At 44.2% G+C, this 15,616-nt stretch overlaps 2 protein-coding genes across 3 annotated transcripts in view; both read left to right on the top strand.

The window, feature by feature from the left end:
• The window catches only part of tmeff1b (transmembrane protein with EGF-like and two follistatin-like domains 1b), a 32,124-nt gene extending 30,629 nt beyond the window's left edge, over positions 1–1,495 (top strand). The window contains exon 10 of the mRNA XM_035170045.2: positions 1–1,495. This exon is cut by the window's left edge and continues 259 nt beyond it. The gene's annotated coding sequence lies outside the window, so the exon portion shown is untranslated.
• Positions 1,496–3,594: 2,099 nt separating this feature from the next.
• Positions 3,595–13,690, top strand: LOC118117643 (caveolae-associated protein 4a). Of its 2 annotated transcripts, XR_004697818.2 has the most exons (3): positions 3,595–4,261; positions 10,675–12,774; positions 12,807–13,690. XR_004697818.2 is itself a non-coding variant. In XM_035170052.2 (2 exons), exons 1-2 carry the CDS (start codon positions 3,854–3,856, stop codon positions 11,248–11,250), a joined length of 984 nt encoding a protein of 327 aa, XP_035025943.1. In that variant the 5' UTR covers positions 3,595–3,853; the 3' UTR covers positions 11,251–13,690. The 2 variants fall into 2 exon arrangements, 1 of the variants encoding a protein (XP_035025943.1); XM_035170052.2 differs by having other exon boundaries at positions 10,675–13,690.
• The last annotated feature ends 1,926 nt before the right edge of the window (positions 13,691–15,616 follow it).

The raw sequence follows: 15,616 nt of genomic DNA, 5'->3' as shown, positions 1-15,616 counted from the left end.
TTTTGGCACATTCATAAATTTAGATTTAGTTTTTTATGTTTTATTTTTATTTTTTGCCGCAAGACCAAGGATCTGGATCGACAGAAACCTGCTGTCACTTCCCGTCATCAACATGTGTGACGTCTTATTTACTGTAACTGCTTCATCTGAGGTTTAGTTGAATGCTTTATAAATATGGCACCTTTAGTTAACTGGCAGATTAATGTCCGCCCCTCTGGAATGTGCTATTTATTGGAAATAATTATTTTTTACGCCCCCCCCTCTGTTCCACTTTGGACTAACACCGAGCAGCTGATCACCAAATGCAGTTTGTTTTTAATGTTTTGGTTTTGTCCGTGTGTAGGAGGGGCCAGCCAGTGATATAGATACGTCTGTTTACACTTACTCTTTGTTTTAAAGTTCTGTGTAAAGATTTCACTGTGTTTAAACGAGCTAATAATTTATTATTGTAACGATTATAGTTTTTAACTTAAGGTTTTTATGTTTTTATTTAAAGCATTGCTTTCTGAATTCTAGCTCCTGTATATTCGCATGACTTGTGAAAACTGTGTAGTGTGGTGTAGTTTTAACTTTTTAAAAGAAGAGCTGACGGCGTCAACGCCTCCGCCACCTCAGCGCCGCCGGCGATGCGACGCTGTTGGAAGTCGGACAGAAGATCAGGAGACTGAGTGAGAAGGTTTTATTCGGGGTTAAGAAAAGGAACGTGTCATGTTTTAAATCCGTCTTTTTCAGGGGGGAGAACCAAAACATTGGCTGGAACTTCGAAGCACGTTCTTCTACAACCACCTTTACTTTCACCAGGAACAGAGTCGATTGATTGTAACGCTTCCACGTAATTGGAAGAAGTCTTGGTTGAAATCAAGGAGTTTCTATGAATGTGGTTTTTTGTTTGTTTTAATTTTGCATTTGCTCCTCACTGAGACATTCCAAGCACAGATCTGAAAACCCTCGTCCTCTGGGCGACGTTTGAGTCCGAACCAATGGGACCCCCGGGCCTTTTTTCCTCTGTGATGTGAACAGGTGTCACCTATTGTCCTAATGTGAAGACGTCTGAGCGTTAAACTGAGAAAACGGACAAATACTGTTTGTAGAAAGTCAAGTGACTGTTGACAGACAAGAAAATACACCTGTGGCTGATTTGGTTAAAAAAGCAATCGCACCACGTCTCGACGGGACGTCTACATCCATGAAGGGAAACGCCTCACTTAGCATAGACTGTAAATAAAGATGGACGACACATCTCCACGTTCTCCCGTTTAAATAAAGCTAAAATATCCACAGGAAGAAGGTTCAAATCCCGGTTTTGCTCCTTCGTCTCTGAATATCAGCCCTGTGATACGCTGCCTCTCACGCTGCCATCCTGTGCTTCTGACGTCATTTGGAGTCCGAGTCTGTGCAGCAGTGATCGAGGTCCCGCCCATACAAGCTCTCAACCAATCAGGAGTCAGTCTCAGCTGTCAATCATCACGTCTCAGCCTGTTCTTATATCATCAAATAACTGATTCAAACCAAACTGATCAGAAACAACTTGAACAAACATCAGTGAGATGAGAACGACCTGAAACGACAGAAACATCTTTACAAACATTTATTTAACGTCTACTTTGAGTTTTTAGTTTGGTCCATGTCCCATCTGCTAACAAGGTTTATGAGCTATACTGCAGCCAGCCACCAGGGGGCGATCCAGATGATTGGCTTTACTGTCAGGAGCTGTGTCGTCCATCGTTATTCACAGGCCGCGGTTCTGTCCAAACTCAAAGGGCAAAATGTGGAAAACGTTCCAACTCCCATGACGTGTGACAGAAAAGTCCAAATCCTCCCTGAATCTGTGGAGGAGGGACCGAAGCTCTGGGGAGGTTTGTCTCGTCTGTGTGTGTTTATAGTTTTTATTATATTTATTTATATTGTCATGTCTACAGGTCGTAGGCCCCCAGCAGCGTGTTTCTTGTTGTCGACCATCACAGCCGTGACTTCTCTAAATGTGACTAGAATGTGTTTGACATGTTGATATTCATTGCATGTAGACTTTTAGAGGCTGTTTTTTGGTCTCTGCCAAAATAAAAAGAGGAAATGTTTTTTAACGTAAACCCAACGTCCACATGTGTCGCTTCTTCCAGTTTTTTTTTTCTGCCTGTATCTGCTTATGAGGTTTGTGATCTCACACTGCTCCAGAACATTTGTTCTCACACACAGAACCTGCAGAACCTGCAGAACACGTCAGGAGATCACCAGAGTTCTGCTCGTCAACAGAAGCAGAACTGGAGCAGAGGTCGCCGCCTCGTCACATGAAAATAAACTAGCATGTATGCCGTACATTTCTGCCAGGGGCGGGGCCTGAGGCATGCTGCCCCGGGTAAATATAGAGTTACGGGTTGGGGGGGGGGCAGAAGCAGCTGCTGGCTTCAGTCGAACTGGTTCAATAACCTGTCAACTCAAACTATCGCACTGTAAAAAACAATCCAATGTTCATTCATTGAAAGTCTCAGGTGTTGCCTTCCTGAAAAACTCAGGAACTACCAGTGTGTGTCGGTTCATGAAGACGTGGCAGTAAACACAGGAAAACACACGAGAACTTCAGACTTTCACACATGAGCAAGGCAGCAGCAGCTCTAATCAACACAAACTTGACTTCTTCTACGTGTGTGGCTCCACTTTTTCATTCTGACATGGATTTGCGATTCTCCTGTGAAATTTGTTGACGGACAAGCTGCTTTCAGACCTGGACTGAACTCCAGATAATCTGCGGACAATCTCCGGAGGGGCTGAATGTGAGAATGAAAATTTCCGAGTGAGGCGCTCTGGACGTTATTCTGAGTTTTTACTTGGGAGCAGTTTATCCTGAGTCCGGGTCGGGAAGCAGCTCATCTCAAAGTTATTTCACAGGAGAATCGGAAACACACTTTCCTCCACGGAGAAATAGCCTCAGCGCTGCTCTTTGCTGCATCCACCCTTTAACCTCCTTATTGTCATTGACAAACACCGAAGACACACCCACAGCTGCCAGTAGATCCTCCCTCACTGGACGCTGATTGGTCCGAACCGATGGTGGAAATCAAGTTAATGACTTTGGTCTCGTGCAGTTAAACCATCAGTGAATCAGCCGAGACATGTACTGTACTTCACATAAATAATGGTCAGGATGAATAAATCCTCCCAGGCAGCGAGTCACTGCGACACTCGTCACTCTGCCAGTCGTCTCTATAAAGAGCTTCAGATCTCAGTCTAAGTCAATGTTTGGACTCTGCGACTCGGGGGAAAGTCTAAAGGGCAGAGCTGCAGCGTTTAATCCCCCGAAAACATTCCAGCACTGTGTAATCTAACCAGACAACTGTGGCCTCTTTACATCTGTCACTGCAGAGCTGCAGGATGACGCCTAAGCTGCTGCTGATGTACATGTTTCGCAGCTGCTGGCATTTGAGCAAATAATGGAAAATTATGAATTGGTCTGTATGGGTCTAACACAGTGGAGCGGGACGTGGGTGGGGATTTCCAACCTCCTGCTTCGCGTCTTCCCAAAATGTCCAAGTGTCGCCTTACAAAGAGTTTTTATTTTTAGCCGGGGGGGTTCGTGAGAGCATTGCTGCTCCCCACTTGGCGGCTGAATTCAGGTTCCCTCTGGTTCTGAAGACTTTTTAAAAAGGGTAGGTGGAGTTTCCCCTCTCCCCCTCTCCCCAGACCTCAGTTTGGTCACAGCAGCTGGGTGTTGCCTCTCTCCGGTCTCTCTGCTGGTAACCCCAACGGTCCTGGTCCTGCTCCCCCAACTACACCACACATCTGCCACTCCTAAGCAAGTTTCAAACAAACTGGAACCAAGAGATTGAAGATTTTAGACACAAACCATCAAAACCCTCCAATGGATCAGCACAAGTATCGCACGGCGGGCGTCCAGGAGAAGCTGGAGATCATCGGGGTGGAGGATGAGGCCGGGAACCCCATCAGCGCCCTCACTATCCTGTCGCTGCTGGAGCGCGTGGCTGGCATCATCGACAACGTCCAGTCCTGCCAGCAGCGCATGGAGGAGCGTCAGCTGGACCTGGAGAACAACATCAAGACCATCCAGGGCGACGTCCTGAAGCTGGCCAAGGACCACACCGACACCAGCAGCACGGTGGAGAAGCTCCTGCAGAAGACCCGCAAAGTCAGCGCCAACGTCAAGGAGGTGCGGACGCGCGTCGAGAAGCAAAACGTGCGAGTCAAGAAGGTTGAATCTACGCAGGACGAGCTGCTGACCCGCAACAAGTTCCGGGTCGTCATCTATCAGGTGAGCTGATGTGGGAAATATCTGGTTCTGTAAGGACTTTGTGTTTGTCTCAGAGTAAGTTCAGAGTTCACAGGAAGAATGACACTTGCTCTTTTCAGTGCTTCATGAAGCAGAAGTCTATTTGTAGGTTTTGAGTCTGAACTGTTTGGATTTGCTGCTGTAGATAGAACATTTTTGGGTTCAGGTTATTAGTCTGTTAGTTGATGATGAGGTCATGACGTGTGCACGTAGCTACAAACTAAGCAGAAATGACGCAAGTGGACGGTGACGCCATAAAGAAGAACATGATCCGTAAATAAATCCAAACAGCTGTTTATGCTAACTGTGGCTATGTAGCATAATCAGGAACTTACCTGTCAAATGTTTTTACAGCAAGATTAAAGAACATTTGTCACAATTTGTCATTTAAATGATTCATGTTCAAAACTAATTCTTAAACGTTTTCTTAATCGCAACTGGAGCATAATTAAGTTAAGCATGAGAATTAAAGTAGATTCTTTCCCTCAGGCGGAACAAACTCTCGAGCACTGAGATCTTAACTCCAATGAACTGTGACTCGATTCCCTCGGCGGTGGACCCAGTGAGAGCGTGAGCGGGAATGTGAGGAGATGAAAGGTTTCCGTTCAAAGAGCCTTCGACTCTATGATGCTGACATTTTGTAGAAAAGTCTTCACGATAAGAGGGCGTGTCTCCGTCCAGCGTGCGTCAATCAGGTGAAAGTCATGAAAACAAGGCGACTTCAGAGTTTCGTTGACAATGTGCCACTGTTCGAGAGCTGGTAGAAACCCCATGTGAACAAGTCCTGCTGCTGATGGTCGGATGTCCTAACACGTAGAGTAGGAAAATAAAGACACATAATCCGTCCTTTAAGAGTGCAGAGAGGCTGCTGGGCTAATTGAGGAGACCCTTGTCATTAAAGTGATGGACAGACTTTTTAATGGCATTAAATCCGAGTTCTGTGGGATGTTTGTCTGGAGGCAGCGAGTCAGATGACTGGTTCTGTGTGAACTTCTAATGGTGACGCATCGCTGCAGCTTTGAGCCGCAGCCTGAGTCAGAGACACGCAGAGTGGCGTCGTAAAGACCTCACGCTACATGCAGACTCATTCAATGCTTTTCTGTCCCGGTTGGGCGTTAACCTGCAATGGGAGGCGCCCAGGAGGCGTCCGACTGGATGCCCAAACCACCTGACCTCTTTCTACGTGAAGGAGCAGCGGTTCTACTCCGGGCTTCTTGTCCTCTCCCCCTTTCAGTCACTACTTATCTAGATGTAGTGAGGAAATGGTTTGTTTATTTATTAAAGGGAACAGATGAAAGTTCAGGAGTATGATTTTGCTGAATTGAGAGAGGAAAACGCCCTCGTGGCGGGTCGCCCTTCAGTCCGCTGCCCATCGACCTCCAGAATCAAACTCAGTCACTAATGTTTGTCTACAGATCGACGGCTGAGTCCAAACCTTCCGCTTGCGCTCACCTGTACGTGCTTGTGCTCGTTCACGCCCACTGAACGTCGTCAGAACCTCCTGAAGACACTTAAAGCATTTAGTTACTTCAACGTCAATAATCTGTCGAATTAATACATTTTCTGTTCACACTGCAAGAAGTCATTTAGTTGAACACATTCTAGTATTCTTGATTCTCACAATAAAAGGACTTTTTTTTAATTTGTACCTTAAAAACACACCAAACATGTAATGACTTGATTAATGGATTTCTGCGTCGATTATACAAGTGTTCAGGGATTTAAACCAATTACATTTTACAAACTGTAGTTACAGGTTCCCTGAATTTGTCAAATTGATTGATGGTCAAAAATTTTAGATTGATTAATTGATACAGTAATAGGCTGTGGTCATATTAATAAAATACTCCCAGATTTAATGGATTTTAAGGGGATCAAATCTCATTGGAGTTTCCCCTTGTCTTTGAACGCCCCTGCAGATATCCACTCAGCCGTCTGCGTTAGGCCCAGATGCTCTGCTGGTTAACGTGCGGCCTTCAGAATAGTAACCGGAGCGCTATGTGCTGCCAACAGCTGCTGTCGCTCTGTGACCTATTCTGGGATCCCAGCGTACACACTGTGAGCTCCGCCCCTTCAGACGCCTGCAGCTAAACATAAATGAAGTGAAATAAGTGAAATAAATTAGTGTAATAAGACACTTTTGAATTCCAAAATAATAATAATTTATTCCACAGATTGAGGATTTCTTCCGTTCTTTCTTTTCTCAGAGAATAATTCATGGATCTTGATGATAGAAATGAGACATATTGATGGAGCTGATGAGTGTGTGTGTGATCTGGTGCAGTTTGATTGACGGTTGCTGAAGGTATGAGCTCCACTGAGTGACATCAGTTCCTCATGGGGGTTTCAGTACATGCTGTTTGGACGAGGTTGGACCAGCGTCTGGTTTAAAAGTCCCTCAGCTTTGATCTAGTCCGTCTCAATCTGCACGTCCACGTAACAAACGTCCCGTCGAAATCACTGAAAGTGAAATAAAAATGTTTCTTGTAACATTTTGGAAAATCCAAATGAAATCCTGTCAGTACTGAACATAAACACTATAAAGACTTCATCATGTTTCAAAACCACTCCTCCTTTAAAGTATATTCAGAGTATTTATTTATGTATCTGTTCTATTCCCAACAGGGCTGTGACCTCTGACCCTTTACTAAAAGTAAATCAGACAGAGATGTAGGAAGGTGTCTTTATCTGGTTTTGGTGGAGGCTAGCAGTTTCCCCCTGCCTCCAGTCATTGTGCTAAGCTAGGCTAACCACATCCTGGACACACAGAGGTACTATGGAGCCTAAAGTCCTGACATTGATCTTGAGTTCACAAGATATTAACTTGCTCACACACAATATTTTCCTTGTGGGAACATGTTAATGATTCCTGCTGATGACAATCGATCGTACAAGAGCCCTAAGAATTTCACTCTGTGACATTCCAAGGTAAAAAGAAAAGTTCTCTCCAATCACAGTGTCTGTGTGAATCTGAAGTCATTAGGGACGTGTATGATTTTTAGATTTGTCGTGTGTGAAAAATTCAAAATGTTGTGCGCACATGATAAAAAACATCACCTGCTGGGACCTCAAGGGCTCCATGGAGGTCCGGCTGAGGATGATGTTAATTGATCAACAACATTCATCTCTCAAAATGTTCCTGTGAGACACTCTCTGTATTTCTGTGGTTTATCTGAGTCCGGTTCCGGGCTCTGCTGCTCTGGATATCTCTTCCTGCAGAGGAGACAGTGGCCGTGTTGAGTTTCCTCATGAATAATGTGCTGTCGGTTATTCTGAGGCCTGTGTTCATCTCCTAATATAGAGCTTCAGCTGCGGTCATTTAACAGGAAGCAACAAGCGGTTTGTTGGAGACATTTGCCGCCAGTGGCTGAATAATGAGCGTCTGGGACAGTTGGCAGTAATAAGAAAAAGATGAATGGCTGCTGGTTTACACCCGGAGCTGCGCTGCCTCCTCTGTTGTTCACAGAACTGGACATTAGAGGACAATGTGTCGTTTCAGAGGAGTTAATGGGTTTTAGTTTGTGATGACAGAAGCTGAACAATGAGTTCAACTGTCTGCAGGCAAACACACAATTACAGGACTTCATGAGTTCTGCCAACAGGCTGCAGAGTGGGACTGGTTGTTGTCGACGTTTGGTTCAGTTTATTTTACGAGTTCTATATTTTCCACCTGATCAACCGGAAATTTCCTCATAATTTTCTTAAAAATTGTCATTTGCTATTCCAACAAAGGCTTAAGTAGCTTGATGCTAATTATCACCATTATGTTTCTGAGGATTAGAAAATTATCAGTCGAAGCTAAGTGACAAACCTAGACACACACACCTGGAAGAACACACCTGGAAACACACACCTGGAAACACACACCTGGAAGAACACACCTGGAAACACACACCTGGAAGAACACACCTGGGAACACACACCTGGGAACACACACCTGGAAACACACACCTGGAAGCACACACCTGGGAACACACACCTGGGAACACACACCTGGGAACACACACCTGGAAACACACACCTGGAAACACACACCGGGAAGAACACACCTGGAAACACACACCTGGGAACACACACTTGGAAGAACACACCTGGAAACACACACCTGGACACACACACCTGGAAACACACACCTGGGAACACACACTTGGAAACACACACCTGGAAACACACACCTGGAAAAACACACCTGGAAACACACACCTGGAAGAACACACCTGGGAACACACACCTGGGAACACACACCTGGAAACACACACCTGGAAACACACACTTGGAAACACACACCTGGAAACACACACCTGGAAACACACACCTGGAAACACACACCTGGAAACACACACCTGGAAACACACACCTGGAAACACACACCTGGAAACACACACCTGGGAACACACACCTGGAAGAACACACCTGGAAACACACACCTGGAAACACACACTTGGAAGAACACACCTGGAAACACACACCTGGAAACACACACCTGGAAACACACACCTGGGAACACACACTGGAAACACACACCTGGAAACACACACCTGAGAATGAGCAAAGTTTTACAGATTCACACTGAGGAGTGGTCGCTGGTGGCTGGGGGCACCTTTGATTAGAGGGTGTTAACTTTTTCATATATATATAAATATCATGATGTAACATGATGTTAACTCTACGTAAACATCGGTCCTGCAAAGACAGTCTGAAACACTAGGGGGCAGTTTGAGCCAAGTTCAGCCCATGAATGTAGATTTTTGAGTTTTATCCGTTTCTTTTAAAATTCATCAGAGGTCCAACATTTAACTCTTCATATTAATATGTATATTAAATATACTACCTGGACATGCTACCCGTCATATCCGTCGCTTTACACAAACCTTTGAAGACTCCAGATTCTCAGGTGGAACTTTGCGTAGGCTGCAGCTCTACATCCTGCAGAGACGTCATGTTGATCTTTTGTGTGTTAGATTGTGATGTTTGCGTTGTTCTAAGCATCCTGCCCGTCTCTCTCTCCAGCTGCTTCACCGCCACTCGAGGTTATTAACACATGCACTGACCCACATTCCCCGGCGGTGTAATCACTGAGTCATTCCCAGTCTCTGGACGCACTCTGATGACCGCTCCTGATTAATGAGTGTGATTGTTGCCGGTGGCCGCAGCTTAATTAGGATTAATTGGCTTTCACATCCAAAGTCACCTGTAGGGCGCCGCAGGTGGAGCATGATGGGAGGAGGGGGGTTCATAAAGGAGCTGCTTTCTCTCTGTTGGCCGTCGGGGGAACATGGGACAATCCTGCTTTTTAAAAAACGATAAAATAAAGATTTTAATTTGATTTAAAAACACGAAAGAGGGGGAAATAATTGCAAAATTAAAACCACAATGATTATCTTAATGTAAACGTGCTCATGACATTTATTCAACAATTCAAGGTCACATGAAAATGTGTTCATCGTTCAGATATTAAAAAGATGTCCAGAGAAAAAGTCTGATATTTTTTAAGGTGTATGTTTTTATGTATTCCAGACCTCAGACTGTGACTTTTATTTTGGTGACATTTTAACTTTTAAAATTATATTTGAGGATTATTTATATTCATTACCACACTACTTAAAACAATACAGTTCAACTGTACAGTGATGGAATTAAAACAAACACAATCACGAAAAAAAACTTGCGTCAAGAATAAAAAATACGATGCAACTTTTAGTCGAAGGTTAAATCAAGTAAATTATTTTTTATATGGAAAGAGAAGATTGTGTCTCACACTAAATGTCTAAAACGAGACTGAGACACATACAGATTGATGAACTTCACAATCCGTCCGGTGCATGTCGAGTTATTTCCATCGAGACAAAGCAGTGGCTGGCTCTCAACCAGTCTCAGTTACTTCTCGTCTGTAAAAATAGAAAAACCTGATCTCATGAAGTGTTTGAGCCAAGAGGCCTCAGCTCAGGTCCCACTGAGCGTCTCTGAGGAATATCATGTTTGTATCTGAGCGTCCATCATCTGAAGGAGCAGCTCAGTCCTTTATTACTAATGCACAGAAGAGACAGATGAGAGGGATCACTGTCATCTCTGTGTGTCGAGCACAGACAAAGGTCCAGTACGTGTTTAGCCTAGCTTAGCACAAAGCAGGAGGATGTTAGAGAGCCCCTCGTATGATGTGCTAACATCAAATCCTGAAAAAAAAGTCCAGAATGAGCGTGAAGCAGCCCTGAGCATCGGAACACTGTCCCTCACGTTGACGGGCTGTGCACCTCAATATAAAGTGTCTCATTACTGCCTCTCTTGTTTCTTTGATTCTGAGGTCAGGATTTCCCAGGATTGATGATGGTTCGAATCCGATTTTCCACCTGGGGACAAGAGATACTAAAATTGTCCTTTCTCTTTCCTCTCTGTAGGGGGAGACAGAGGTCCCATCAGTGGCCGTCACTAAGTCTCCTAAAGGACTCGGCCTGGATGGGCTGGAGATTGAGCCCGACTCCTACGACGTCCCCGCTGACCTCTCCTCTGATGAAGAGTACCTGAGCGTGGAGGAGACGGACTCCTCGCGAGCTGCTCGCCTCAAGAAATCTGTGGTGAAGAGCACAGAGTCCCTGAAGGCCGCCTTCTCCAAGGAGAAGATGAACAAAACTAAAGACAACCTCGGCACCAAGTTCCACAACCTGGGCGAGAAGGTCATGCCGCACGAGCGCCGGGAGAAGATGCACCAGGCCGGCGAGCGGCTGAAGCAGTCCGGCGAGCGGCTGAAGGAGAACATCGCCAAGAAGGCTCCGAGCAAAGAGACCTTCCGCATCAAGCTAAAGAAGGAGAGGGCCGTCGCTGAGGGACAGGAGGGCGCAGAGGCCGACCCCGAGGCCCAGGCCCAGGTCGAGGATCCACAGGAGCCTTCTCCGGGGGTCGCCTACACCGAAGTTGGCCTGGAAACCAAGAGGGAGGGGCCAGTGGAGGAGGCTGGCGCCACCCGGATAGGATAGAAAGACAACATGAAGAAGATTGCACGCGACTGGACAGCGCTGACAGGGAGAGGAGTTGGGAAACTCGTCTGTGATTGGTCGACAACAAGGATGGACATTTTCATTAGACTTGAGATGAAAACAAAATATCAATATACGAACTGGTTATTTATTAAATGTGCAAATTAACGTCACGTGACTGTTAAATGTTTTCACAGGTTTTAACAAACACATCAACTAAACCACTTGATCTGATACAAACTGGGACGTGAATGTGAGAATCGTTCTTTGTGATTTAGGTTTCAGGTTTTCGATTTTAAATAAAAGTTAAAGTTGTGTTTGATTAAATTATGAATCCAGAAGAGAGATTGTTATGATGTCACTGGGGTCAAAGTGCAGATAAGTTTTATGGTTCGAAGAAAAATACCCGAGCAAGAATTTGATCCAACGTAGAAAAGACGTTTGAAGATCTTTGATCTGGATATTCAAACCGTGTGCAGGCCTCAGCTGGTCTCTGAGAAGCCTGGTGGGACAGAACGTGTACAAGTACAAGTGGAGTAAAACATCAGCTGAGACAGAGAGTTGTAGCAGCGCCGTCACTTCCATTTTCTTTCTCTTCATTCATACACTGGCAGATTTCTATTAAAGAAATATACAAGTTATTCCTGCGGCTCCCAGGAGGATAATCAGCCGGAGTTCACGTCTGTTACTGTCGGGACGTCGCTGATTCCAGGCTGGTCAGATCCTAACCCATTTCAAATAGCAAATATATTTGATATTTATCTTTCATATTTGAGAGCAGTAGTATGTCGTATGAAAGGAGCAGCGATTGAGCAGAAACCTGCGATAGCCAATGAGAGCGAGCGGACCAGGAAGTTCCACTTACCTGAATCCTTGTGTTCAAAACTGAAACATGGCGTAAAGAAGACCTTTGTGTCTCGTACCAAGTGGACAGTTGAAGAGGACACATTAGACGATTCACATTGTCTAATGTGTCCTGTTGTTTGTGAGGAACGCAACCAGCTGACGAGGACGCAGACCGACTCCATGTTTGTTTTCATTCTGAAGTCACGTCTGAGTTTCTGTGAGGTCTCAAGTGGAGTGCGTGTTCCTGCGTCTCGACTGGATCCTCTGTGTCGTTCTCTTATTCAATAGAATAAAAATCAGTTCCATCTGCTGTTCTGTCTGTGGTTTTTAAAATCAGTTACGTTTTAAGGCTACATCCACACGACTGCGATCTCGGATCAGTTTTAATCCTCGTCCACTAAAACACCTGAAAACAGAGATCACATGACCTCATGTCCACTGAGCATGTGTGTGCCGGTGTAAACAGACATCTGGTCTCCTCATGTAAGCAAGTAACACTTTGATCCTCCATGTTGTTTCTACTCTGGTAGCTGAGGCTGGTTGTTCATGAAGGAGGTCACATGACAAGAACCTGACGAATCAGAGGAGGCTACGTCGTGACCGTAAAGACCCAATCAGCAAGAGGTTGTGAGCGTCCACGACATTGTTTCCAATATACATGTTGTTAGTGGGTTTAAGGTGGACTGAGCTCTGGGGTTAATGGGTTTAAGGTGGACTGAGCTCTGGGGTTAATGGGTTTAAGGTGGACTGAGCTCTGGGGTTAATGGATTTAAGGTGGACTGAGCTCTGGGGTTAATGGATTTAAGGTGGACTGAGCTCTGGGGTTAATGGGTTTAAGGTGGACTGAGCTCTGGGGTTAATGGGTTTAAGGTGGACTGAGCTCTGGGGTTAATGGGTTTAAGGTGGACTGAGCTCTGATGTTAATGGATTTAAAGTGGACTGAGCTCTGGGGTTAATGGGTTTAAGGTGGACTGAGCACTGGTGTTAATGGATTTAAGGTGGACTGAGCACTGGTGAAAGTATGTTTAAGGTGGACTGAGCTCACGTGTTAGTGAATTTAAAGCTGTTTTTGCACTGCTGCATTTTAGCGTATGATTGTTTTACTTTAGTTTCCAGTTTTGCTGCTTGATATTTTCCTTTTGAATTTGACTGAACGTTTATTTTCCTGGAGTGATGAATGACATCAGGTTTTTTCAGTCAGAAAGTACTGTTTCTGTAGAATCTTAGCTTTTATTGCGCTGCCATTATACATTAGTTTGGTGTCTTGTTCTGAAGAGTATATTTCCTGTATGATAATATATAGCTTTGGTAACTCACAGTATTTATGTCCCTGTGCTGCTGCTGCTGCTGCTGCTGCTGAGTGGATTTACTGCAGTAGATTAATAGAATTTGGTTTGAACGTTTTTAACAAGGTTTCATTTCTAACTTATGTCAGACTTTTTTTCATTTTGGACACAGTTCAGTTTCCATTTTGTGTTTTGTTGCAAACTCATCCGACTGAAGAGCTGAGCTGGTGTTTGGATCTGAGGCCAACACGCAGCACCACAATCGTTTTGTTCTGTTTTTTGTATAAATAAAGTTCTCATGAAACCTCCATGAGCCACCTCATTGTATTTTTATTTAAAGTACTGACGACAACACAAAAACCTGCTTTCTTGTCCAATGACTGTAAATAAAGATCGACGACATTAAAGTTTGCAAAAAGTGAAGCCCCCTGGTGGCTGGCTGCAGTATAAATCCTGCCTCCTCTATGTTAGCAGAGGGGACATGGACCGGTCCAAACAGCAGATATCCCATCTGCTAACATTAAATATGTAGGATTTATGACTTATCCTGCCACAAGGGGGCAGTCCAGATGTTTTGGCTTCACTTTTGGGAGCAGTCCTGTCGTCCATCTTGATTTGCAGTAAAACTACCCAACCACTTAATTAAAGTCACCACTGAATATTATAATTGATAAAAAGAGTAATGTTACTGATCAGGTCGGACTCTTCTATCACAGGCGTGTGGTTTTATTTTGTGTAACATTTGAAACTTGTGTCTAACAGCAGAGACTCAGATCATCTCAGCCTCCATCTTCCACGGATCTCATCCGTCCACAGCTTAAATGAAATCATCACTCCACTCAGTCAACAGCGTGTTGCTGAGTCACCACTCCGCCGCCGTCGGCCTCTAAATGAAATGCCAATCACTGTGCTTGGCTCTGGAGGGAGTTTAGAGTGCGGCTCGTCTCCGGGTGGCCGGAGGTTTGTCATGTGTGAATTTATTGGCCCTAAAACAAACACTGGAGGCCCCTCATTTCCTCACAGGCTCCAAACCAGCCACATGCTTCATAACAAGATGGAGGATGATGAAGAAGCTCCGATATAAAAACTTCAAAAATACAAACTAACTACAAACAGTCAAACACTACAAACCTGTACTTATTACTACATTATAACACAACTTGTACTTATTACTACATTATAACACAACTTGTACTTATTACTACATTATAACACAACCTTTACTTATTACTACATTGTAACACAAGCTTTACTTATTACTACATTATAACACAAGCTTTACTTATTACTACATTATAACACAACTTGTACTTATTACTACATTATAACACAACTTGTACTTATTACTACATTATAACACAACCTTTACTTATTACTACATTGTAACACAAGCTTTACTTATTACTACATTGTAACACAACCTTTACTTATTACTACATTGTAACACAACTTGTACTTATTACTACATTGTAACACAACCGTTACTTATTACTACATTATTATGAGATCTCAGAAGTCATTAATACATTATGAGTTCTCAGTAGTGTGTCTGTGTGTGTGGACTCGTCCTAAAGGAACTTGAGCGTCTCTAAGTGGATGTGATCATTTATCTGAGTGTAAACGAGCTGCAGACTCTGATCGGCTCTTTGACTCTGCAGGTTCTCAGCTGCTGCGTCTAATTTCATCGCTGATGCTTTTTATAACCTTGACAAACTCAGAAAGATGACACCCCCGCCGTCTGCACCTCCTTCCATAAATATCGCCCGGCCAATCGCTGGCAGGCACCTGTGCTTTACCGTTATGGCGTTGTTATGGCAACTGTACCCATCAAAGCTTCAGAGGAGTAGAGCAAAATTACATTAATTAATTTCTCCTCCTTCAGGCAGATCTGAGACTCTGAGCCACACGATACACGAGTCGCTCTGCGTCGCCTCTCCTGCAAATAACACCATTCTGATGATATCATTGATATGATATGATCATGTTGTTATCATTGATATCAATCCGATCTAATTCAGAGAGTTAAGAATCAGCTGCACAGCTTCTGTCCTCGGTGGAGAAGCAGAGATCCACTACCTCCTCCTCTTCTTCTTCTGAGCCTCCTCCAGCTGTTTCTGTTCTCTCACTTCTCTAACATGCATTTACACTTTAACTACACACAATATACACACATTGTGTGTTAGCAAACATGAACATATAATACATGTTTGTGTGTTTGAAATCTTTAAAGTAAA

The sequence above is a fragment of the Hippoglossus stenolepis genome, chromosome 11 (genome assembly GCF_022539355.2).
Source record: "Hippoglossus stenolepis isolate QCI-W04-F060 chromosome 11, HSTE1.2, whole genome shotgun sequence".
Taxonomy (NCBI): Eukaryota; Metazoa; Chordata; class Actinopteri; order Pleuronectiformes; family Pleuronectidae; genus Hippoglossus; species Hippoglossus stenolepis.
The sequence above is the reverse complement of the archived record's forward strand: the minus strand, read 5'-3'. Positions and strand labels throughout refer to the sequence as shown.